This window comes from Vombatus ursinus, unplaced genomic scaffold (assembly GCF_900497805.2).
Source record: "Vombatus ursinus unplaced genomic scaffold, bare-nosed wombat genome assembly UNPS02014812.1, whole genome shotgun sequence".
Taxonomy (NCBI): Eukaryota; Metazoa; Chordata; class Mammalia; order Diprotodontia; family Vombatidae; genus Vombatus; species Vombatus ursinus.
This window is the reverse complement of record NW_020954590.1, coordinates 75847956-75873320: the sequence shown is the minus strand read 5'-3', so window position 1 is coordinate 75873320 and position 25365 is coordinate 75847956. Positions and strand designations below refer to the sequence as shown.

At 35.4% G+C, this 25365-nt stretch overlaps 1 protein-coding gene across 1 annotated transcript in view; it reads right to left on the bottom strand.

The window, feature by feature from the left end:
- The window catches only part of LOC114053992 (lipoxygenase homology domain-containing protein 1-like), a 657625-nt gene that overhangs the window by 125086 nt on the left and 507174 nt on the right, over nucleotides 1–25365 (bottom strand). Inside the window, 5 exon segments of the mRNA XM_027877094.1 lie at nucleotides 563–695; nucleotides 4839–4925; nucleotides 5441–5622; nucleotides 8540–8671; nucleotides 15320–15398. Coding sequence (XP_027732895.1) covers nucleotides 563–695; nucleotides 4839–4925; nucleotides 5441–5622; nucleotides 8540–8671; nucleotides 15320–15398 — 613 coding nt within the window.

Here is a 25365-nt window from a genome sequence, read left to right as displayed (position 1 = left end):
TTTTTCTAGATTCAGATTTGGAATTTTCATTTAAGTTTAAATTATAAAACATAGTAACCATTAAAAAACTTACTATGCTAAAAGGAAATTCTACCACAACGGAGCATTAAAAACCAAACACAGAGCCCTCTCCTCACATTTAAAATGAATAAATAAAATTATTTCTCTTAAGTTAGTAAATTGATATGCATATTGCTAGCCATAGTGGAAAGTGTGCTAGATTTGGAATTGAAGGTTACTGTGTTCAAATCCCAATTCTGCCACTTATGACCTGGGTGACTTTGGGCAAATCAGTGGATTTCTCTGAACCTGAATTTTGTCATCTCTGAAATGAGGGAGTTGTACAAGATGACCCTGAAAGCCCCTTCCGGTTCATGCTCTTTGATGTTATAATTTTTAACCCTAATCTTATAAGTAGGAGTAAGACCAAGGCACATCGAAAGTCCTTGTGACTGATAAGAGATTTCTCCATGATTAGATTCCCTTTAATGTGAAATGAACAACCTAATAAAACATTTCATAAAAACATTTGGAGGGTTATTTCTTATTTTAGCAACAATACCTCTTAGGGGTTCTTTTTCTGGCCTGACTGCCGCTAGCTCCGTCACGCTTTCTGATCCATCTTCATCAAACAGCCACCGGTCTGCCACATAAAAGGCCAGCTCTTCCTTCGTATCCATGTCTTTGAGCCGGAGCTGCCAGCAACAGAAAAGAATTCAGGTCTTATTAATGAATTCATTTCTATTCAGTGGACAGAGATTTTGATCATTCAAATATCTACAGTATTGAAACTATTAGTGTTTTCAACACTGAGTAAGTAAAAACTCAAGAAACACTGATACAGCAAACACTTGATTTTATCTGCTTATATATTGCCAAATTGTTTTCCAGAATGGTTGAATCCATTCACCCATCCACGAGCACTGAATTAGCATACTTTTAGTTCCATAGTCCAGCAGTTCTCATAGTATATAGCATGTGGAATTCTAGAGATTTCTGAGACCCTTTGCAGGGGTAGGGGGGGTTCCTTGAAGTTAAATTAATTTTCATAATAGTGCTAACATTCTATTTCCATATTAAAACACTTCTCTTTGACAACTATATATCTGTGTGAGACTGAATTTTCTTCATATACAATTAAAACAAAGTATTTCAACAGATTAAATGCAGAAGCAGATATGAGGCAACCCTCATATCTGTCTTCTATAAGCCAAACATTAAGGAGATTTGAAAAATATGTAAGACAATGTAATGCCACAATTCTCACGAAATTTTTTTTGTTTTGGAAAATTATTTTAAATATTTTTCATAAAAACATGCTATTTATGTCAACACATGATAGGTTTATTATTGTTATTTTAAATAAATTAACAATACTTTAAATTTTATGTTTTAATTTCTAAATGGATAGACATAATCCACTTAATAGTTCTTTGGGCTCCACAGTAACTTTTAACAGTATAAAAGGGTCTTGAGATCAAAAAGTTTTAAAACTTCTACCTTACCCCCTCCAACAATGAGTTTTCTTATCTTTTAGCTTCTTTGTTATTTTTATGGTGATAAGGTAATATTTTATGATTACTAAGATTCATTAGTATTCTCTTAAAAAAATCTTTGTATTACCAGCACCTAGCACAGTATCATCTACTTAGGTAATTAATAAGTGCTTATGGAATTAAATTTTATATCACTGATTCGTATTGATTTTGAGCATTTTTCAGATAGTTATTGATTGAATTACTTTTTAAACTTTTTTTTACATCCTTTAACTACTTGTCTGCTGGAGGATGGTGTTTATTCTTACATATTTATTTCAATTACCTTTTGGAGAGAATGATTCTATTAGAGATATTTAATTCAGGTTTTTCCAAACTATATTGCATCTCTTAGTCTATCTATACAGATTGCAAAAGCTTTTCCCAATTGTTTAAAATAAAACCAAATTGGCTACTTTGTCTTTGATGATTTTTTTTCTATTACTTGCCTTATTATTTAAAAAAAACCTCCATTTGTAATTGTGCAACGTGTAACTTTGGATCCTACTTTAATTTGTTTTATGGTACAATGTTTTATATTGAGAATATTCATGTACTTTAAATTTATATGTTATTAAAGAGATGCTAAGTGAACTCTATTTTTTGCCAGACCATTTTCCATCTACGCTTGTCAAATAAAAAACTTCTTTCCCTAGGAGTTTGTGTTCTTGAGTTTTGCAAACACTGACTTCTATCTGAATATGTTTCTAGGTACTGTTTATGTAGCTTCTTGTACTGATCAATAATTTTTTTTTCAAAATCCAGTAGAAGATAGTCTTGATAATAACTGCTTAATAATATACTTTGAAATACAGTAGCATCAGACTCCCCATTCTTTCCTGATTGGTTTCAGTTAGACTTTCCCTTTTGCATTTAGATTTTATATATGTGTATATATATATATATATATATATATATATATATATATTATATATATAAAATTTTCTTGCATGCCTGTTGACCATGTCTTTAACCATATCTATTTTTACTTTTTCCTTATCTGAGATCATATTTACCACTTCTGCTGTTTGAATTTAATGTTTTCTGGGTAACTAACACTCACAATATTCTTGCTAAGTGTGTTTTTCAGTGTAAGGGGAAGTCAGACCAATGAAGGCCTAGTCTTCCCATTACCCCTTCTTTATGTTCCTCTCCCCATTCCTTTTTCTATATAACTATGTATCAGGTTGTATTACTTAGACAAACATGATCTCATCCTTCCCTCCCAACATAGACCTAAATCACTAAGTTTCCCCAAACCCTTTAAAAACATGTATCAGCCTCAGTTTATTTTTTTATTTTGTGGCTTAATGCAGACTTCTTTTCAACTTCACTGTTCATCTCAGACCCAGTTCCTTCCACTGCCCTAAGGGGCACATCCCTACTTTGTTTTGATTTTATTACTATGTCATTAAGGGTAAGGATTGAAGTGCTCTCACTCTCATCCCTATAATATAAATAGCCTTCACCTGTGATACCCCACTTACAAGAACTAATCTATTCCAGGTCTGATGCCTCCCCTTTCTGCTCTGCAAACTCTTTTTTTTTTTTGACTAGGCAAGAGGGTTAAGTGACTTGCCCAGGGTCACACAGCTTGTAAGTGTTATGTGTCTGAGGCCGAATTTAAACTCAGGTCCTCCTGAATTCAGGGCCGGTGCTCTATCCACTGTGCCTCCTAGCTGCCCCTTAAACTCTTTCTTTTTCAAAGATCCAGAGTCAGAATTTGTCTCCTTTTTTTCACTTGGAGACTCTTAAACAAGGTTAAACTCCAAAGAAATAGCCCTCTTTTCAAAATGTAACACATTATTGAGCTCTATGCTAATGACTATTGACTTGTCTTAACTACATTTTGTTCCATGCATTTGTATTTCAAAATTCTTTGGGCAAATCTGGTTTTCTCAAAAGAAATGCCTAGACATAATTGATTTTTTTTAAATAAATAAAAACTCAGTTCAGTTATTCTCAACTTTGTAGGATCTTTTCCTTCAATATAATCTTTTCAGTACTCCTATTCTAATTTTTCTCCTCAAGAACAAGAATTAACAACAAATCCCTAATGAAGATTAGTATGAGAACAAAAATAATCATCCCTTCCTTCTAGTTCAGTAATTTTTATTTCATGAAGTCAAATGTTTCATATTCATCTTCTATCCAAAAACTAAGTGTGGCAGGATTTTCATGATATTGAAAAGGACATTCATACTCAGAAAAGGAGAAATGAAAAAGAAAGGATGAGATGGGGAATAGTGAGAGAAAAGGCAATGAGGTCTTTATTAGTTTAGTGCCTATTATTTGAATAACATCATTCTACATTATGGGAGTAATGCCAAGGAGTATGGCATATTTATAATCTAGTTAGGAAGACTAACCATTCTCACATTAGAGTGGAGCAATACAAAAAAATAAAGATTAAAACAAAAATTGAGTCCCAAATGAGTGATATAGACAGCTGTGGCACAAAATCCTAGACACAATGAACACTCTATAAATGTTAATGGCATATAACTCACAAAAGGTAAAATAGGGAGAAAAGAAGACAGAATAGATAGGAAAATAGAACATTTGTATGGGAATGGGATTGATGGAAGCCAGAAAGATGATAATATCCAGGTAAAAATTCCACTTCAAATAGTGTCTATAATTTCACTCAGTTCTCCAATTCATAGCCTGGCACGTGTTAATAATATACTTTCTTATGTTTGGAGGGTAAAATAGCTTCTTCAAACTCTACACACTTCTTCTATAAACAGCATCATGAACAGGGAGAAAAAGGGAAGGTGCCAGCAGCAGAATAGGCACAATGCCTTAACATTGCCCCTGAGATCCTTGATTTTTTCTCCATCAGAATATTCTTGTACTTAGAGGTAGTCTAGGAAATACCTTCTCCTATCAGCAAAAGCTCCTGAGAGAGAATAGAGCTCTGGCCTCAGCGTAACCTGTATGTTCTCTCTCATCATACTCCATGTCTAGATCTCACCTCCTTTTGGGGTTGTATGTCGTAGGATCACAGTTTAAAAATGTAGGACTGGAAGGGAACTCATTGACCCTCTAGTCCAAACCCCTGACCATGAATTTTAATTAGAGGTATTTTCCTTGACAGGTAATGATGCAGGCCTCTAAGGGCCTTTCTTTTTCTCCATAGATTTATAACATCTTACTCACCTTTGGAAACAGAATAATGTTTACTGGGAAAATGATTTATTTCTAAGTTATGCAGAATTTAATATTCCAAAAATGTTTGATTCAAAGAATATGTTTCTTACAATAATTTAAATATTACTTATATACAGCACAGAAGAGTACCTTGTGTAGCTTAATTCCTTTCTTCAAACATGAATCAAGCAATATAAAAGAAACTTTTGTGATGTCACCAATGTCATCAAGGTGCAACTATGAAATAACAAAATTAGAGTTAACAGAAAGACTTTATGAATACTGATCTTTCCATAACATAATTAAATGCTTTTTATGTCTCTGGAAATCTCTAAAAAGGATGGCACATGAGCAGTGATAGTTCCTTATAACACTCTTGCTAAAGCATTAGAAAGCTCCATCCTTTGGGGGGGAAACTTCAAGCACCTAGACTGAATTATCAAGAAGGCAGCCAAGATATGGTAGTGTCTGAGATTTGGCAGAATGATTCAAAACAATTTTTAGACATTTTGCATTTTTCTGTATCCTTTAATGTCTGAAAAAGCATTCTGGAAGTTTTACTGACCACATTTCTCTACAGGATTTCTTCATGTTTTTCAGTGATTTTAAATTTATCAAGTAAGTGAAATTGACACAGCAAATTACAAGAGACAGTCTGAATGCCATTGTTATTATTTTTCAGTCAACCAATTAAAATACTATTTGAAAGACCAGTAAGACATAAACAAAAGGTAATCTTAATGTAAACTTACCAGAAATGGATCATTTTTCAAGTTCTTAATTTTCTGTACAGGAGATTTTCCTCTCATTCCAAATACAATCAATTGAATATCTGGAATGTTTTCTGGTAGGGGAGATGCAGAGAGCCACATTTGCCACTGACCTCTGCTGGTAACCTGGGAGTCTTTTATCACTGCAGGGATCACGTTTACCTCTATAATTTAAAAAAAAATGAGAGAGCGAGAGAGAGAGTGAGTCAGGAGAGACCTGGGTTCAAATATTGCCTCTGAAATTTTTAACAGTATGACAAAAAACTTAACCTCTCAAATCCTCAGTTCATTCATTTATAAAATGAGAAAAAAATACTTATTGCACTTAACACAACTTAACACATAGTGCTGTTGTGAGGGGCAAATGAAAAGAAGCTTTGAAAAACTCAAAGTACTCTAATCTTTATTAGACAGATGCATAAATTCTATTTAAGTGAAGCATTTCCAATTTTGAAGCTACTTAACCCAAAATCACACCCACTCATTTAAAATGTATCCTTCTTATACTCCTCTCACCCAAACCTAGACTCTGCCTTTGGGACTTTGGTTTCTGAATAATGTTCTTTCACTGTATCTTCCACAGAACCAGACCTCCACATCACTTGTAGAACACTTCCAAACTGTGCCTTTGTGTGCCTATTTCCCTCACTGTCTCCCCCTTTCTGCGTTATCTTCTCCCCGCCTTAGAGAGTAAGTTCCTTGAGGGCAAGGACTGACTTAGTGGCTTGTACTTGTATCCCCAGTTCTTAGCACAGCACTTGGCACATAGTACACACTAAATAAAAGCTTCATCATTCTTTATGGAGTACCTGCTATATGTGTAAAACACACATGAAAGAGTAATCATGCAAGTTATCACATTATTAAGGGACAAAACTGGCCTTTCAGACAAAATGCACTCTAGAATTTCACAGAAGGGAGAAATCAATGGGGTCTATGGTGTTTGAAAAGGGCCTTCTAGAAGAGACAGGACTAGAGATAGGCCATAAATAAATAGCAAGAATTTGGATTAACAAAAGGGAGTGAAATAGGTCAAGTAAAGCCTTGAAGTGGAGACCACATATGGAGTTTTTATGAGGCAAACAGTCTCATAAATGACCTGGCTGGAGCAAAAGGTTCACAGAGGGAAGAAATAGATAAAGCTGGCTAGGCAGGGTAGGGTTGGGCTACGGTGGTCCTTGAATGCCAATCTAAGGAGCCAGAAGAGCCTTCTGAGCAAGTGAGTGAACTAGTATGGGGTAATAAAAGAACCTTGAATTCTTTTTTTTTTTTTTTGGATTCTTGACTAATTAATTGTATGATTTGGGAACAGTTATTTAATGTTTCAATTTTCTCATTGGGAAAATATAAATGATTATACTTCCACTATCTACTCCACAAGATTGTTGCAAAAATCAAACAAGAAAATACATAAAAGCTCTTAGAGTTATGATAATGAAGAAATAAGGGGTTTAGGAAGCAATGGTTTGGATGGTGCCTAATTCCTCTGAGAATTCCTCATTAATAAAAACCAGGCACTTAGGATGTTTTCATACAACAGAAATACATAGGGTCAATTCAGCAATATTCCCAATTGTAACCCAGGGGAGGTAGAGAATTTTCTATTTTTGAATGTTCATCTTGCTTTCATTTAAGAATTTGAGAATTTTAAACAATATTTATAATATTAGCAATGTGTCCCCACCTGCATTATTGAAAGAACTATATTGTATTGTTCACAAATTTCTTGAAAAATAATGGGTTGACTAATTTACAATCCTTCCCCTAGATTATATCATTTTACTCATAGGATACTAGGCTTTGAAGTAATTTTTAATGAACAGTAGACAGCTGTCAGTTATCTTATGAGAAAAAGCTCTATGAAAATATAATTTGAAGTTGAATTATAAGTTTGGAGCTAATTTTGCTTTCCACTAGTATCATGTATTATACATAATTTCTAATTACATTACATTACATCTTATTATGTGTTGAATGAATTCATAATTGCACATAAGCAAAACTATCAAATTCTTGTTAAAATGACAATACATATAATAGATCTTGTGTTTTAGAATATATGAAATTGTAAGGAACATTACTGTACTTTTTTTTCATAAATAATATTATAGAAAGAAGATGTGAAAATTAGTCACTAATAGGGACTCATTTATAAGGACTTGGTTATGTTGAATACCTACACCGCCAGCTTACTTTTGACATTAAGTGTTAGAAGGTCTGATTTCTAGCACCCACATCCATCACCAACTAGCTTCGGGACCTTAAACAAGCCTTTAACTTCTAAAGACCTCAGTGACCTCACCTATAAGAAGACAGGTTTGGAATAGATGATCTCTGTTACTTTTTACTATGCCTCTATAACCTTTTATTGAATTTAATTTTTATTTAATTTTGTTTATTTTAATGCCAAACTGTAGTCCAAAACAGGACAAAAATGTTCATGAACTTTGTCACAGTGGATTGAGTTACAGGATCTCAGTCTGTGGACCAGATATATAAGTATATACCTGTCTTATTTTCAATCATTTGTCTTCCTTTCTATGATATTTTTCAACTTCAGTCCCAACTGTAAATAAAAGCAGATAGACAATATCATCTCCTTTAGGTCTAATATTCTGAGATTCTGTTATTTTAATAGAGGGGAATGGGTAGAGATCCAGCTCTACTATTTTGATCTTCAAATTATCTTTATTTTAAGTTTATACAGAGTCCATTGGTAGATAACCATATTCAGGAACCTCCTCTGAATATCATAGCAACATTTGATAAATTGTTTTCAGACCAACACCTAAACCTGCAAGCACCATTTTATTTCTTTCTTGATATTTTTATTTCCACAGTATGGAAACAACATAAAACACAAAGTTCAAGGTAATATTCCTCTAAATTTATTCTTTTCATTTATTTTTTAGTGAATTAACCTTTGAATCCTTGTTAATGAATCCTGTTCATATGGAAATTTGAAGCACTATTTAGACCTACAAGGATTGTAGGTGAATTATTGGCATAATGGAAACTATTATATTCTTTTCTAGATTGAGCAATGGCATAGTGGCATCCAAATAACAAAACTGGTATTACCTTTCAGTGGAATTATAACTTCACTAAATCCTTTTTCTGAACGCTTGCTGATCCAGTTTTGATGAGCAAAGATATGAGTGATGACAGAGGTGTGTCCTTCCTTTATAATAACTTCATCCAAAAACCAATTATCTGATTAAAATAAATGGAAGAGAAAGATACAAACAGAGTTAAAATAAAGGGCTGGAGCAGAATCTAATATGCTTCAGCTGAAGTAAAAAAGGTGGAGGCAGCAATCATGACCTTAGACATAGCAAAAGCAAAAATAGAACTAATTGAAAGAGATCATCAGGGAAACTACATTTTGCTGAAAGGTACCAGAGACAATGAAGTAATATAAAAAAAAAACTTTGCAGCATGATTCTCTCATAAACACCTCATTTCTCTAATATATACTTAACATAAAACTGAGTCAAATATAAAAATAATAAGAGCCATTCCTGAACTGATATGTGATCAAAGAATATGATCAGGCAATTTTCAGAAGAAGAAATCAAAGGTATCTAAAGCCATATGAAAAGGCTTTTAATCACCATTGATTAGAGAAATACAATTTAAAACAACTCTGAGGTGCTGAGGTCTAGAGATTTAGGGGTGCTGCGACCCTGAGATCATGACACCCGGGCTCTGCCTAAATGAATTCAACCCAAATCTTTCAGCCAGAGAAAAGTTTATTAGAGATAAACCATACAGGTCAGATTCTTAAGGAATCTGAACATTAGTGATGCCCATAAGGATGAGCAGACATGAGAAAGTCTCAGCATTTAAATGGGGGCTAGGGTGGATCTTATATACTACTCAAGTAATTTTGGGTGACTAAAGGAGAAGCTGGGAAAAGGATCTGGGTGACTGGGGAAGGAGTTTAGGGAGAATGGGAGTATCTGGGTAGGGTCACCCGAGAATAGACAATGAAGGACTAGGCTTTTATCAGGGTAACAAAAAACTGGAAGAAAGAGGTTGATAAAATCAAAGGTAGGATCAAAGACTAGGCTTCTTCCTTAGGGAAAGATCAGAATAAGGATAAGAGATAAGGAAAGGCCAGTTGAATGAAGCATAAGGGTTTTCTGGGGCCCATAGACAAATGAGAGCCAAATTCTTTTTTGGAGCAAGGGGCAAAGGTCTCAGCTTGGGCCCATACCCCATCAATACCACCTCATACATATCAGATTGGCTAAAACGACAGAAAAGGAAAATATCAAATGTTGGAGGGGAGGTGGAAAAAGTGGGACATTAATGCACTGTTGGTGGACTTGTGAATTGTTCCAGTCATCCTGGAGAGCAATTTGAAATTCTGCCCAGAGGGCTATAAAACTGCATACCCTCTGACCCAGCAATACCACTACTAGGTTTATATCCCAAAGAGATAAAAGAAAAAAGGAAAAGACCTACATGTATAAAAATGTTTATAGCATCTCTTTTTGTGGTGGATAATATTGGAAATCTAAGGGATGTCATCGATTGGAGAATGGCTGAACAAGGTGTGGCATATGATTGTGATTGAATACTATTGTGTGATAAAAAATGATGAGGGGGATGGTTTCATTAAAAAAAAAAACATGGCAAGATCTATATGAATACAATGCAAAGTGAAGTGAACCGGCAGATCATTGTACACAGTAACAGCAATGTTGTAATGATGATCAACTATGAAAGACTTAGCTACTCTGATCAGTACAATGATTCAAGACAACTCCAAAGGACTCCTGATGAAAAATGTTATCCACTTTCAGAGAGAGAACTGATGAACTCTGCATATTGAAGCATTTATTTTCTTACTTTTTAAAAATATAGCTAATATAGAAATATTTTACATGATTTTTGCATGTTTAATTGGCATTGTATTATTTGCCTTTTCAGTGGATGGGGGAGGGGTAGGAGGGAGGGAGAGAATTTGGAACTCAAAATTTAAAAAGAAAAGAATGTTAAAAATAAATAAATATTAATTTTTTAAAAAATAAATGGAAGATTTGTTCACTCCCTCATAATGCTAAGAAGACACTATTTATTTAGTTATTTAGTTAGCTATTTAGTTATTTTTTAACAAATTATGGGATATCTAAGGGAGACAACATGATAGCATAGGGAAAGCTAGTCCAGGGAAAGTCAGCCTTGAGGACAAGAAGATCAGAGTTTGAGGTCTCTCTCCTCTGATGCAGAACCATGTAATTATGGGCAAGTTACCTAAATTCAGTGTCACAGGCAACTCAGATTGTCAGTTATAGACAAATTGTGTTAAAGAGAGCTCCTAATTAAGTCTGTATTTCTAGACATAAATAAATTTAATCATTTGATTCTATGTTTTAAAACTTGAATTTGGTTAACCATCAGTAATTTTGGTCATAGTTGGTCAAAGGTCAGTCAGATCTCCCTCCTGGCTCTGCTATTAACTAGGAATATGACCTTGGACATATCCCTACCACTCTACTATCTCGGATTCCTCATCCATAAAATAAAAGGGTTAAACTGAATGATCTTTAAGATACGTCCCAGCTCTAACAGTCAAAGAACAAACATTTATTCATTATTAATCAGCAAGTCAATAGAATAACCTGTATGATGGAATTTTTCATTTTTCAAAGTGAAAACTTTTCACTTTTAAAAACTAGTTATTTTTAATTTTGTAGAACAATCTTACAGCCTCTTTGGAGATAATAAAATCTACTCTTTCCCTTATTGAATTTCTTAGTCTACTCTGATTTACGAAAATTTAAGAGATGGAAGCAACATGCAGTCACAGCCCTATTTCTTTATTTTAAAGGTGAGGATTTGAGGCCCAGAAAATTTAGTGACTTGGTGGTGCTGAAGGGCCAGGATTTGAATTAAGGTCTTCTGCCTTCTAACTCCAAACCCAGTTCCCTATCCACTACACTATGCTGCCTGATCTTATTTCTGTATGCACTCTTATTATGATTTGTACAACTCTCAGATCTTATGCTTCACTTGTGTAAATCCTGTTTTGTTTCATCATTGTATACCTAAGTGCCTAGCTAATGTTTTTACTGCACATAGCTTGTGTGTAAGAGACATTTATTGAGCTGAACTAAATAACATAAAAAGAATAGAAAATTTGTAAAAGAATGACTTTTTAAAAATTGAATTATATCATAAATGCATGGTTGTGACAAGTTTGAGAGGAGATAGGCAAAAGAAAAAGAAAATTAATTTTTAGGGATAAAAAAAGTCTAAGAAAACAGGCATCATATAGCCTTGCTGAAAACAACACTGTGAGTTCCATTGTACTAGATGATACCCAACTGTAGGTCACACTTCTCAACATGTCTGGGTAAATCCTAACCTGGGAAAGCTTCTTCACATTACATGACAAATGATTAAGGCTTTAATTTTCTCTAATTAAAAAAAGAGGAAGTATCTTCTTTACGACAAACAAATAGTATCATCTGCCAAAATTATGATGGCGAATGTCAGGAATTTAAAAAGTCCAATAAGATTTGCTGGGAAACAATTGTCCAGAAATAATAGCAACCAGTGCCCAAATTAATCATTTTCTTTTCAAAAAGGCATCATTGGTACATTGGAGGGTATATTTGTCATATTATTACTTTCTAGGACAATGGCTTCATCATTCAGTAAATTCAATAGGTCATACACAATGCTTGAAATAAAAAGTCAAAAATCATGGCTTAGCAATCTACATTTTTAAGACCTTTTTTATATTTGCACAGCATATCACCTCTCTCAGAAGAAATCGAAGTCCTTTGTACCACAGCAACCCATACGTTCATAAATTTTCATTGTAGCATATTATTTTTTGTATAATGAATACTTTGGTAGAAATCACATTCCTTATCTCAGAGAAGTGATGCCTAGCCTTTCAGCTTTTCAGAAGTGAATCAATAAAAGGAAATTTAAAAAGATATGTTCTGACAGCAATCGGGGAGAAACTAAGGCACACACCTCCAAGTCCATGGACCACTGGGTTAGTTTTGCTTTTGTGGGCATTGTACAGAGTTCAGGATGTGTAAAGTAGCAAAAGATAATAGGAGTTGAAATATGAGTCAAGAATAAATGAGATGTATTTCAGATCCTCTCTCTTCAGCTCCCTGAAGACATTGCAAAGAGCATAGTAAATTAGCAAGTGAGAACTTAGCATACAATTAGGAACTTTAAAGGTGGGGTGGGAGAAAGAAATAAATGATTGTAATGGAATTTTGGTGTAATATAATGACTTAGTAATCCTTGTAGGAAATTTATTGTAACTATATCAGCACTGCTATTTCTTTGGGCCACTAAAGAGATGTGACAACCTTTTGTTAGGGAGGAACCTAGTTGAAGTAGCATATGTTGTGTGATTTTAACAATTTTTCTTTAAACAGATGCAGTAGAATTATTTTTTAACAAATTATGGGATATCTAAAGGAGACAACATGATAGCATAGGGAAAGCTAGTGCAGGGAGAGTCAGCCTTGAGGACAAGAAGATCAGGATTTGAGGTCTCTCTCCTCTGATACAGAACCATGTAATTATGGGCAAGTTACCTAAATTCAGTGTCACAGGCAACTCAGATTGTCAGTTATAGACAAACTGAAGATCTTCTTTGGTGGAGAAAGTTTCTACATTAGGAAATTTTCCACATTGATAAAATCATAGGATCATGGGTCCAAACCACCGCTTTTTCCCTATACATTACATTGTCCTTTTCCCTATTTGTCATTCTAGTAAAGAACACAAAGAAAGCACAATAGTTTATCTATGCTTATAATACATATGGATAAACACATGTATATTATATGTGTATTCATCCTAAAGAGACAAATGGGTTTTCTTTTTATCCTTGCCTGACATTTTTTAAAATGGAAAAAGTGGTAAAAATGTCAAGATTCTTGATATTGCCAATTACCAAGCCTTACCACTTAAACCTATCAGTGTTTCATATTCACAGTTACACAAGAACTAATATCTATAAACAGACATAATTTTAAATGAATTTACTTTTATATAAATCTAAAGGCATCTTGCTTTGTCAGAATTTTAATTCAGAATGCATAGATTATATTTTCAGCTCTACTTTTTACTACCCTTGTGACTGACTCTTTCTCATATATATGTATGTATGTATGTATATGTGTGTTGTATTATAAATGCACATGCATGTATACACATTAGCGACATATTGCATATGTATGTGCACTATGTATACATATTTTAGATGCAGGTATGTACACTTATGTGTGTGCATATATATACATATATACATATACATATATATGTATAAGTACATGTATGTAAATGAATTTGGGGAGGGAAGGATCCTCTAATCAAGTGCCAGTGTCACCTCTCACCCCTGTCTCTCATGTATACATATATGTGCTTACACACATATACACATACACATACACACACATATATAATGTGTGACTGACCAATAAGTCCAGTCTTTGTGATTATATTCATTCCTCCATTACACATTTATGTTTCTAAACAGAGGACAAAGTTAAAATGATTAAGCTAAAGTCACAGAAATTAAATGTCAGAACTGGAAATATAACCTGTGTATCCTAAATGCCAATTCTGATAAAGCAAAGTACAGTGAGTTTAATATTCAGTTAGTAATTAAACATTTAGTAAGCACCTACTATTTGATAAACACTGAACAAAGTATTAGGGATGATCAGAGGAGAGAAGAGGCTTTAGGTGAGAGATGTTACAAAGGTAAAATCAATAGGTCTTGGCAACATATTGGATATGGGAAGATGAGGGACAGTAAATTCGTTAGAATGATTTTTTTTTTAATTCTAGGTGTCCATTCTCTCATTTTTGTAGTTCAGTCATTTTCAGTCATGTCTGACTCTTTGTGACCCCCATTTGGGGATTTCTTGGCAAAGATCCTAGAGTTGTTTGCCATTTTTTTCTCCTGCTCATTTTACAGAAGAGGAACTGAGTCAAACAGGGTTAAGTGACTTGCCCAGGGTCACACAGCTAGTATGTGTCTGCAGATGTGAACTCAGAAAATGAGGTTTCCTGACTCCAGGGCTGGCCCTCTATCCACTGTGCCACCTAATTGCCCCCTTTCTCTCAAAACTATGAATATAAAACACTAGCAGATTTAAGTGGTAGGGCCTAGAAAGGGTAATCAGCAATTTCAAGTAACTTCACATTTTTACCATTTTCCCTTCTCTGTTCTTTCAGTGAATGACACAAAGAATATCCATTATTCTATGCTGATAATTTTTATAACTGTTAAAGGAAGGTCAGTAAGGAGGCCTGAATCTGGCAGTCTAGAATCCAAAGTTACACAACTCTGTGTATGTGTTGTGCACAGAGTCAGCAACCTCTGAGACCTACATAAATTCTCAATTCTTTGAAGCATATTCTTCCTTTGAGAAACATGGGTTATTTTTTAAAAGAGTTACAAACAGGCTTTATAAAAGCCTACTAGGACATTTCATCAAACAAAACCATCTTATGAGGCTACTCTACTACAATTTGATGCTATTTTGCTTTGTCAAAAGATTGGGGGGGGGGTGAAATGGACCAGATTTCATAATGAGATTTATAAGACTTTCAGATTAGTATAGAATGAATGTGCTTCCCTTAACACCCCATTATATTTATTTCATTGCTTAGTGATAGACAGATTTGATGTAGGCTTTGTAAAAATCTCCTGCATATCCCTACATAGGAACAATACCAAATTAACCTATCAAAATAATGTGGTGAATTAAAGTTACAACCCCTCATTAAATTTCCAATATATTTAGTGTATTACAAGCTGTACAGTCAATGTGCAGACAATTATTTTGTATTCTGAATTCACTGTACCTTTTTTCAAACTCTGGAATCCAAGAATAATCTGATGTAGTTTACCAAGGTGCACTGCTTTAACTGTGAAAACCTCCACCTGCAATTAAAGAAAGAATTAAACTGAGGAGTGATGAATTCATGGAAAAAGAGATTAGTCATTCCATCTCTTAAATTTTTTTCTATCCAATCCCTTTTGTAAATTTGGGTCACTTTAGAGTTGGTGAGAATCTCAAAATGGAAAAGGAGGTCACTAAGCCCTAGGGAAGGTCAGGGGCTTGAGCAAGGTCCTCCATTAGTTTCTGGCAGAGCCTTACTTAGAACTTCAATGTCCTAGTTCTTGATTCCCATGCTCCTTCAATTACCCCCCATCACCCAACACAAATGTTAATGTGAAGCTAATGACAGTCTTTCCCAAAATTTCTGTTGCCTATTTAAAGTTTCATTAAAGATATTGCTTTTTATTTAGCACATGGGACACATGGATATGAAGGCTAGCTGAGAATAGGCTGTATGTCTGGAAAAAATACTAGAAGCTCCACTCATTGTCACAGACTCTGAATGCTTAGCATTCAGAGAACATGAATAGGGGCTTGGAGGACAATTCAGATTTGAATTGGGAGAACATGAAGAAGGTACAGAGGGAAACGAGTTTGGGTAATAATTTTTCAAAAATAAATGAGTCAGGAAGAACAAAACATCATGATATTCTTGAAGATTTTTTTTTGTCAGAAATAACAAACTGAAATGTGGCTGCAAATCAAATAGAGATGCTAGGGTTTGCCAAAGAATAAAAGGAAAATGCAAAAAGACAGATTAATCTCAAGGTGATAGCTGTTGAATATCAACCAATACTTAGTTAACTAAAGAAGATTTTTTTTTTATTTTTAAATGAACTTTTATCAAACAGAATAAACAGTTCTTTATCTCAATTAATCCAAAAAACTTTTCATTAAGCACCTACTATGTGTCAAGTACTATGCTAAATACTGGGGATCCAAAATAAGGATAAAAAATGCTCCTAAGAAAGCCAAAATATAATGTAGGAGGCAACATAAACAGCTATGTGCAAACAAGAGATATGCAATACGCCTCAAAGGTAATCAAAAGAGGGAATACACTAACATTAAGGGGGATTGCAAAAAGCTTCTTATAAAAGGTGGGGTATTAACTAGGACTCAAAGGAACCCAGAGAATCCAGCCAGTGCAAATGCATGGAGCTGGGAAATGGAGTGTCTCATGTGAGAAACAGCATGGAAGCTGGTGGCACTGGATTGCATAGTACACTGAGCAAGGGGAGGAAAAGATAGGGTGTAATAAGGTGGGAAAGGTAGTAAGGGGCTAGATTATGAAGAGCTCTGAAAACAATCACGGAGTTTTATATTTGACTTGGGAGGTGATAGGGATCCACTGGAGTTTATTGTGCAGGGGCAGTGAAAAATCAGTACAATTCCTAAGTGAGGTATGGACTAGAGTTGGGAGAGACTTGAAGCAGAAAGATCAACAGGAGGTTATTTCACTAGTCCTTTGAGACATGTAGTGATGAGGACTTGCACCAGGGTGCTGGCAGTGTCAGAGAGAGGTGGTCATTTGCAAGAGACATTAGAAAAGTAAAAACAGGATTTGGCAATAGATTTGGATATGGGAGCTGTGAATAAGGAGAATAAGAATAAGAAATTGAAGATGACACCCAGGTTGTGAGCGTTGGTGACTGAGAGGATGGTAGTGTCCTCAACAGTAAGAGAAAAGTTATGAAGAAGGAATGGTTTGGGACAAAAGATAATGGGCTCAGTTTTGAATATATTCGATTTGAGATGTCCAGGAAGTAGCTGAATATATGAAACTGGAGGTCAGGTGAGAAGTTAAGGTAGACAAATAGATCTGAGAATGATTTGCATAGAGATGATAATTTAATCCATTGGAGCTGAGATCAAAAAGTGAAATAGTATAAAGAGAAAAGTACCTAGGTCAGATTCTTACAGGATGATCATGGTTGGTGGACATGATCTACTTAGGAGAAGTTAAAAAGGTAGTAATAGAACAAGAGAGAAAGACATGCTAAAATTCTAGAAAAACAAGAGTACAAGGAGAACAAGTTGATCAACAGAGTCTAAAACTGCAGAGAGGTAAAGAAGGATAAGGGTTGAGAAAAGACCCTTAGGTTTAGCAATTAAGGAATCATTAGTAACTTTGTAGAGAGAGTACTTTCAGTTGAATAATGAAGTCAGAAGCCAGACTGAATATAATTATGAAGAGAATGAAAGGGAAAAAAATGGAGACAGTGATCATAGAAAGTCTTCTCAAGGAATTTCACCTCAAAAGGCAGGAGAGATATGGGACAATCGTTGGCTTTTTGATGGAGGGATACAGTAAAGTTTGGTGGGGAGGAGACGGAGGAGACATGGGTGGGTTTGTTGGCAGCAAGGAACCAGTAGTTAGAAATAGACTTAAGATTAGTGATGAAATAGAGATGAACAAGAGGGAAATCTGCTGGAGAAGATGCCATGGAATGGTATCATATATACATGAAAGGGGTTTGCCTTGGCATACCTCTTCATGTGAGACAGGGGCAAAGGAGGAGATAATGACAGAAAATAACTGAGTGACATACGATGAAGAGGAGGGAAGAAGAAGGAACTCTCATGAATGGCCTCAATTTGTTCCAGTGAAATATTCCACAAGGTTCTCAGTTGAGAGGGTGAAGAGGAAGCTTGAGACAGGATGAAAAAATTTAGAAAAGCTGACTAAGATAACGAATCAATTAGGGAGGTATGAAAAGAATGCCTTGTCATAGTGATTGTCCAGTTGAGATTATGTACCACAAATTTGTAGGGGTCCCAGTTACCATGGTTTCAATAATTCTCTTGGTTCATTCAGTAGTATGTAAATAAGAGCAAAGGCAGAAATCAGTGAGTAGTCAGTCAAAGATCAATAGATGTTTATTGAATAGTAACACATAGTGGAATTGTGGGAAGAATGCAGAATGCAGGGCGGAGGCCTAGGCTTCTCTTCTCATCATAGTATTACGGTCCTCTCCTCCAGTATACATTGACTGGATCTTAAAAGGAGCGCATAACTTGATACATAAATCTTTCTCACTGCTCTCATTACTTGTTTATATCAGGCAATCTCCCTCACTAAAATATCTGTGAAAGTGTGTTTCACAAACTACCAAAGCTTAAGCTTGGTAGGACAAGATAAATGATACAATGAAGGGGGCAACGTATTTATATACACACACATAGAGAGAGATAAAGATAGATATAGATATGTATATGTATATATATACACACATACATACACATATATGTAAAATTTATATTTGTATATTGATATTCCCTCAAATACCTTAACTTCTTAGTTAAGGAAAATATATATATATATATATTATAGATTTGTGTTGAAGTAATCTAATATGAGAGCAGAAGTTGAGGAGGAAAGCCTGAGTCAAGCATATCTCTCTCTTTTTTTTTTTTAGGCAATTGGGGTTAAGTGACTTAACCTCAGGATCACACAGTTAATAAGTGTCAAGTGTTTGGTTTGAGGCCAGATTTGAACTCAGGTCCTCCTGTGTTCGGAGCCAGTGCTCTAACCACTGTGCAACCTAGCTGCCCCAAGCATATCTCATTTTGATTCCATAGTATATTAATCTCAATACATATAATGTAAAATTTACTCTTGAAAAATTCATATCAATATAGCATTTTAAGGTTTTGAAAGTGCTTGCCTCACGACAACCATGTGGGAGGTATGCAGTGTCATTGTTATCATTTCTGTTTTACTGAGGAGGAAAGTGGAGCTCTAAGAAGTTATATAACTGACCCATCATCACAACACTAGCAGGATTTGAACCTAGGTCTCCTGGATCTTAACACAACATTATACTTCATGCCATATTGCTTCTCATAGCTTGCCAATGATGAGCATAGAACTAATTTCTCATAGTTTGTTTTCCAAACTTATTCCCAGACATTTGTCCCTACCAATATTACAGGATAGTTTTGAGGTCAAATAGATCTATGCATTGGGAGATGCTATGAAATCATTTACAGAGGGATGCTTTGTAAGCATTAGTTCTTAATTGAGACAAGGACAAGTCTGTGAAATATGCTAGGAGGAATTATTGAAAGTTGCAGATAAAATGACAGGTAAAGATATTTTAATTACTGTGTCTGTGGATGCAAAGGTCACAGAGCAAACAAGAGGCTGACAGTAGCAGCTTGAAAACTCAGATTGGTACATCTTCCCCAGAAGGTTATTTTCTTAGGGAATAATGGACAGAAAACTACACTTGGGTCCAAGAAGACCTTAAAATCCTGCCTCTGATTCGTCCTAGCAGCATCACCACTTGATCTCTATGTGTCTGACTCAGGCAAGTATATAAGGCTAAATCATAGCTGGACCATGGTCTGCATATCTAAAGTCAATCAGTCAACAAGGATTTATTAAGCACTTCCTACAAGCTTAGTAAGTGGGAAAGGCCAAAACATGGTCCCTGACTTAAGGAAGATCACATCCTAATGAGGGAGACACATGCAAATAATTATGTATATATAGTGCACATAAAAGATGACCTCAGAGGGAAGGCACTAGTAGGTGGGGGGTCTGGGTAGGGAAAGCCTTTTGCAGAAGGTGAGGTTTTGGTGGAGTCTTGAAAGATTCCAGGGTTAGACAAGAGGCAGAGATGAGGAAGAAAAGCATTCTCAGTTTGGGAGACAGGAAGTGAAAAGGCAAAGTTAATAGGAGTTCCATCCCATGATGAAACATACATCCTTCAGGACTAGCAATCTCCCCAAAATGTTGAGTATTATGCACTTAATCTGTCCACAGAAATCATGCCAAGTCTAAAAAATATGCACATGTTAGCTTGTAAAAGTTTTACAGAATGTTCATAATCAAAACAAGAATACCTATGAATGATTTTACTATTCCTCATGAAGGCAGAAATCAGTGAGCAGTCAGTCAAAGACCAATAGATGTTTATTGAGTAATAACACATAATAGAATTATGGGAAGAATACAGAATGCAGGGCAGAGGCCTAGGCTTCTCTTTGCATCGCAGCATTATGATTCTCTCCTCTAGTGTACATTGATTGGAGCTTAAAAGGAGTGCATAACTTGATACATAAATATTTCTCACTGTTCTCACTGCTTGTTTATATCAGGCAATCTCCCTCATTAGAATGTCTGTAAAAGTGTATTTAACAAATGTATTTTCTTTGGGGGTGGAGGGAAGAAGCTAATGATATTTCCCATCTATCACAGAATTCTCACTAAAACTATACTGGGTTTTTACATGGAAACAAGGCTAGTGAAATATACCTCTTTAGATTAAAATGCATGTTCATAATTATTTTTTAAATCCCTCAAAAACTTCATTTCTCAGTGATATCACACTATAATGAAATACAAATGGAGTCCATGATAACTTAACTCATTATTGCAAAGATTCAGACATATCTTGGACCAAGTGACTGCCCCAAAACCTAAATTCAGTACAGCAGTTACTCAAGAATTGCCAGAGAACAAAGAATGCAAACTTTATCCTGCTCCTGATCTTGTGTTAATTGTTGAATAATATTCCAGCATAACCTGCATGTCTGGGGCTAGCTGTCAGGGGCAGGATGGAAGTTGAAAGGATTTGACTTAATCCCAATCCCGAAAGAAAACTGGCCTGAGAGAGTTTCCGTTAAGGATAAAACAGAAAACAAACCAAAAAAAAAAAGACAAATTTGGCCTGAGGTAACCTTGTTGTGCTGCCAAACACTCTTCTAAGGAGAAAGAAAGAAAAGCAAAACCAAAAACACCCCAGCAACTGTAATTCGTTAGAGAAGCAGTGGATGTCAGTAGCAGTTTGATGGAGGAGGCAGCCTAGAAGACATAGGCATAGACAATTCTTGGAAGATTCGGTGGCAGTGAGGTTCTTCCTAGGAGCATGGTTTGCCTAGAGTTGACTACGAGTATCCTAACACCTTCCTTATAGGTCTCCTGTCTCCTCATTTCCAATGTGGTTGTGTTTATTTTGGACTTAATCAGTTTCTCCACTATGGGTCTTCCATCTCCCAGTTGGGTATCTTCCTCCTTGTCCCTCCCTTTCTCCTACTTTTCAGTTTTCTTTTGTGTGCTGTTTCCTCCAATTAGATTATAAGCACCTGGAGGGGTGGGACTGTCTTTCTTTTTCATATTTGTATCTCCTGGCTTAGCACAGTCCCTGACACATAATAGGAACTTAATAAATCTTTATTGACTATTAATTGACACCCGGCTGTGGAAGAGTGTCTTTATGTGTATTTTTTGAAGTTAGGAATATGTTTCCTTGCTCAAATCAACAAATGTTTATTAATGCTTAATATGTCCCAGATATTCCTATTTACCTTGCTATTTTTTTTTAATAAAATGCTCTTTACTCATAATTTCATGTCTAATCTGGTTGGGTCTAGAAGAGAATATGCTAGATGAGGACTCAAGTCAGAGAACCTAAAGAGTACCTTGATTTGGATTTAGCTTTCCAGAAACCATACTGATGTCTCATTGTAACCTAGGCTACAATAACAACAGCATAGTCTTTATTGCATTATAAAAGACTCCTACTAAGGGAAATTTACTTCACATGGTCAAGAGATTTGCACCTTGAAAGAAATGTAAATATCTTAATTAACCTCAAATATATGTGTAGATGTAGAATTATTCAGCATGGGATGTATGCCTGTTATAGTTCTTTGCCAAGAAGTGATGTGGAAGAAAGGGTAAATAATAGAGTAATCAAAGTAGAGATGCAACTAAATGAAAAATTAATGTTTTACTTAGCCTTAAAAGTCTTTGAAATTACACCTAAATAACAAAGGTATCAAGATGCCATAAGAATCTCTGAAAGTCATGATTGATTGTTTCTCTCTCTAAGCAAATTTAAAAATTGAAAAAAGCAATCAGAAACATTATAGGAAAAAATCGATTGGAAACATAATAGGAAAACTAAAGAAAAAGAACTGGAAATTGATGCCAGCAAAAGCAAGACTAATTGCTATGGGGTAGAGAAGTAAAGGCAATGATTGAGTTAACCTTTCTGATAGCTGTCTTCTGAAACTTTTAGGTAGAAGAATGAGAGTGGGCATAATGAAAACAATTAAGCCTACACAGGTGATACAGAGTATTTAGAAACAGCCTAATGACTTTCTCTCCTAAACTGCACCCTCCTCCAAACATCCTCATCTCTGCTGAGGACTTCATTTACCCTCTTTACCATTTACCCTAATTCATAACCACATAGTTATCTCTTACACTTCCCTAACCTTCACTCCCCATACCTAATCATTTGCAAATTCTCATGGATTCTTTTCCCACAAGATTTTGTGCCTCTATCTTCTTTTCTCTACTTACAGCTCCTGTAATGAATAATTTCAATAGTCTCTTCACTTGTTTACATTTCTAGTCTTTCTCTCCCAACAAGTGAAGCCAAATCAAGTCAACAAGAATGTATTAAGTGCATATATATGTGACACACTGTGCTAAGGGCTAGAGATATGCAAAGATAGGCAAAAATCAGTCCCTTCTCTTACTGATTCACAGTCTTATGGGGGAAATAACATACAAACTACTGTATACAAACAACTCATATACAAGCTAGACTGGAGGTAGTCACAAAGGAGTTAAGAATAAGGAAGGCTGGGAAAGGTTTTTTGCAGAAGGCTGGGCTTTAGCTGAGACCTGAAGGAATCCGAAGAAGTTATAAAGCAGAAATTAAAGCATTCCAGGCATGGGAGGTAAACCAGTGAAAAGGCATGGAGTTGGGAGATAGAATGTCTTGTGTGAGGAACAACAGCAAGGAGCTCAGTGTCACTGGGCTGGTTATACATGGGAAAGGTAGGAATGGATCAGATTTTGCTTTAAAATGCAAACAGAGGATTTTACAGTTGATCCTGGAGGTAACAGGGAACCACTGAATAATGTGATAACATGGTCTGATATATACTTTAAGAAGATCTATTTGACAGCTTAGTGGAGGATAGACTGGAATGGACAGACATTTGAAACAGGGAGACTAACCAGAAGGCTATTGCAATAGTCCAGGCATGAGGTCATAATGGCTTGGACTAAGGTGGTGACAATGTCATAAAACAAGAAGGCATATATAAGATATATTACAAAGGTAAAAACAAAAGTACTTGCCAAAAAATTGGTTATAGGGTAAGGGTAAAAAAATGAGGAATCAAGGATGACACCTAGGTTGTGATCCTCTACACAGCTACCAAAATACTCTTTCTAAAACAGAAGGAAGAGCTCATCACTCTCTTGCTCCAACTTGTTCAGTGACTCTCTATTAGAGCTTCTAGAATAAAATACAAACTTATAAGCCTGGTATTAAAAGCCCCCTTTATTTTGGGGTTTGCAGGCTGGATTTCTTTCTTGAGGACCATGCCTTAAACCCAAATCACTCTGGCTTTCACTGATTGACCAGAAGTAGGTCCCAGGCCAAACCCTACTTGGTCATTGTTTGTTCTGATTGACTCAGAGAGAATGTAAATAGGAATTATTTCTGTTTTGGCCAGAAATCCTGAGGGTCTTTCCCTCCCAGTTTGATTTTGTTTTCTAGAATAGGTTAAAGAGGCCATTCTTTGCCTCATTTTTTGACCTAGCCTTAATCACTGAATAAACATTTCCTCAGTCAAACTGAGACCTGCTAAAGACCTTAGTTTTAAAAGACTAAGTATTCCACACCTGGGGCCATCTCCAGATGTTTTGATGTATATCTGGCCACTAGACCCAGATGGCTCTGGAGGAGAAAGTGAGGCTTGTGACTTTGCACAGCCCTCCCTCACTTAAATCCAATTCCCTTGCATGTCATGGCATCACCTTCCTGATGTCATGGTCCTCTTCAAGAACAAAGGACAAACAACAACAACAACAACCCTGTATTTCAGTAGTTAGGTGGTACAAAGGTTAGAATAGTAGATTAGACATTAGGAAGACCTGAGGTTAGATCTTGCCTCAGACATTTGCTTGTCATATTGGACAAGAAATTTAATAACTTTTAGTTTCGATTTCTTCGTCTATAAAATAGGAGCAATAAATTAGCAGCTCCCTCATAGAGTTGATGCAAGGATTAAATGAGATTACATGTGTAGAGTGCTTTGCAAACCTTAAAGTGCTAATAAATGTGAGCTATTGAGTGGAATTTTTTGGTGAATTTAAATTGAGTTGCTGGCTCAGTGTCATTAGCCACCTCTCTTGCTCTCTATTTCAGGCAATGAAATAAGGACAAGCTAATGATTCTTCTGGAAGTGCAATGGACTTCTTAGATGATCTGTTAAAATGCGACCAGTAATAAAAATTAATATTTGCATCAGGCAGAACTACAAAAATGACACATATGCCCAGGGAAAAGCTTGAAATCTGTGTTTTGAACCCTGCACTTAAACAATTCATATCAGTAGCCCTGACATCAAAACATATTCACTTTTGTACCAAGAAGAGGAAGTATACATGGCATCAGATTGTGAATTTGTAAATGTAATTTTAAAAATGTTCCTTGTGGCACTCATTTCATATACTGTATCGTAAGTAGCTGCACACTTTGGCATCTCCCGGTATTAACATGGGCAACAGGTAATCATTTAAAGGCGCAAGATAGTTTCTCCTCAATAGGACTTTGATGGGACAAAAGCTACACTCCTTCCCTCTGTATCAGCCAATCTTTTGTATTCTATTCTATAAGTCCTACATCTAAAAAAGAAAGCCTTTAAATCCAAGATCTTCAGAGTTTCTGCCCAATTTGAAACCTGTTTTGTTGTCTTCCAAATATTTTAGATGAAAAAAGTATTACAGAATCCTTTACAAATGGATTGCTTCAGGTATTCCCAGCATGTTTTCAACAAGCATATATCTTTTCCTTCCAACTGATGAAAGCAATTATTGGAGAAATAAGTGCTGTGTCCTTCTTTCATACCATGAATGACTATTTTGAAGTAGTGAAAGAAACTGAGTAAATGATTCTATACCTCCTTTATCAATAGCCCTACGTTGTCATACAACCCAGGATAAAGAAAATAGGCCTTGGTTATTACATGAAT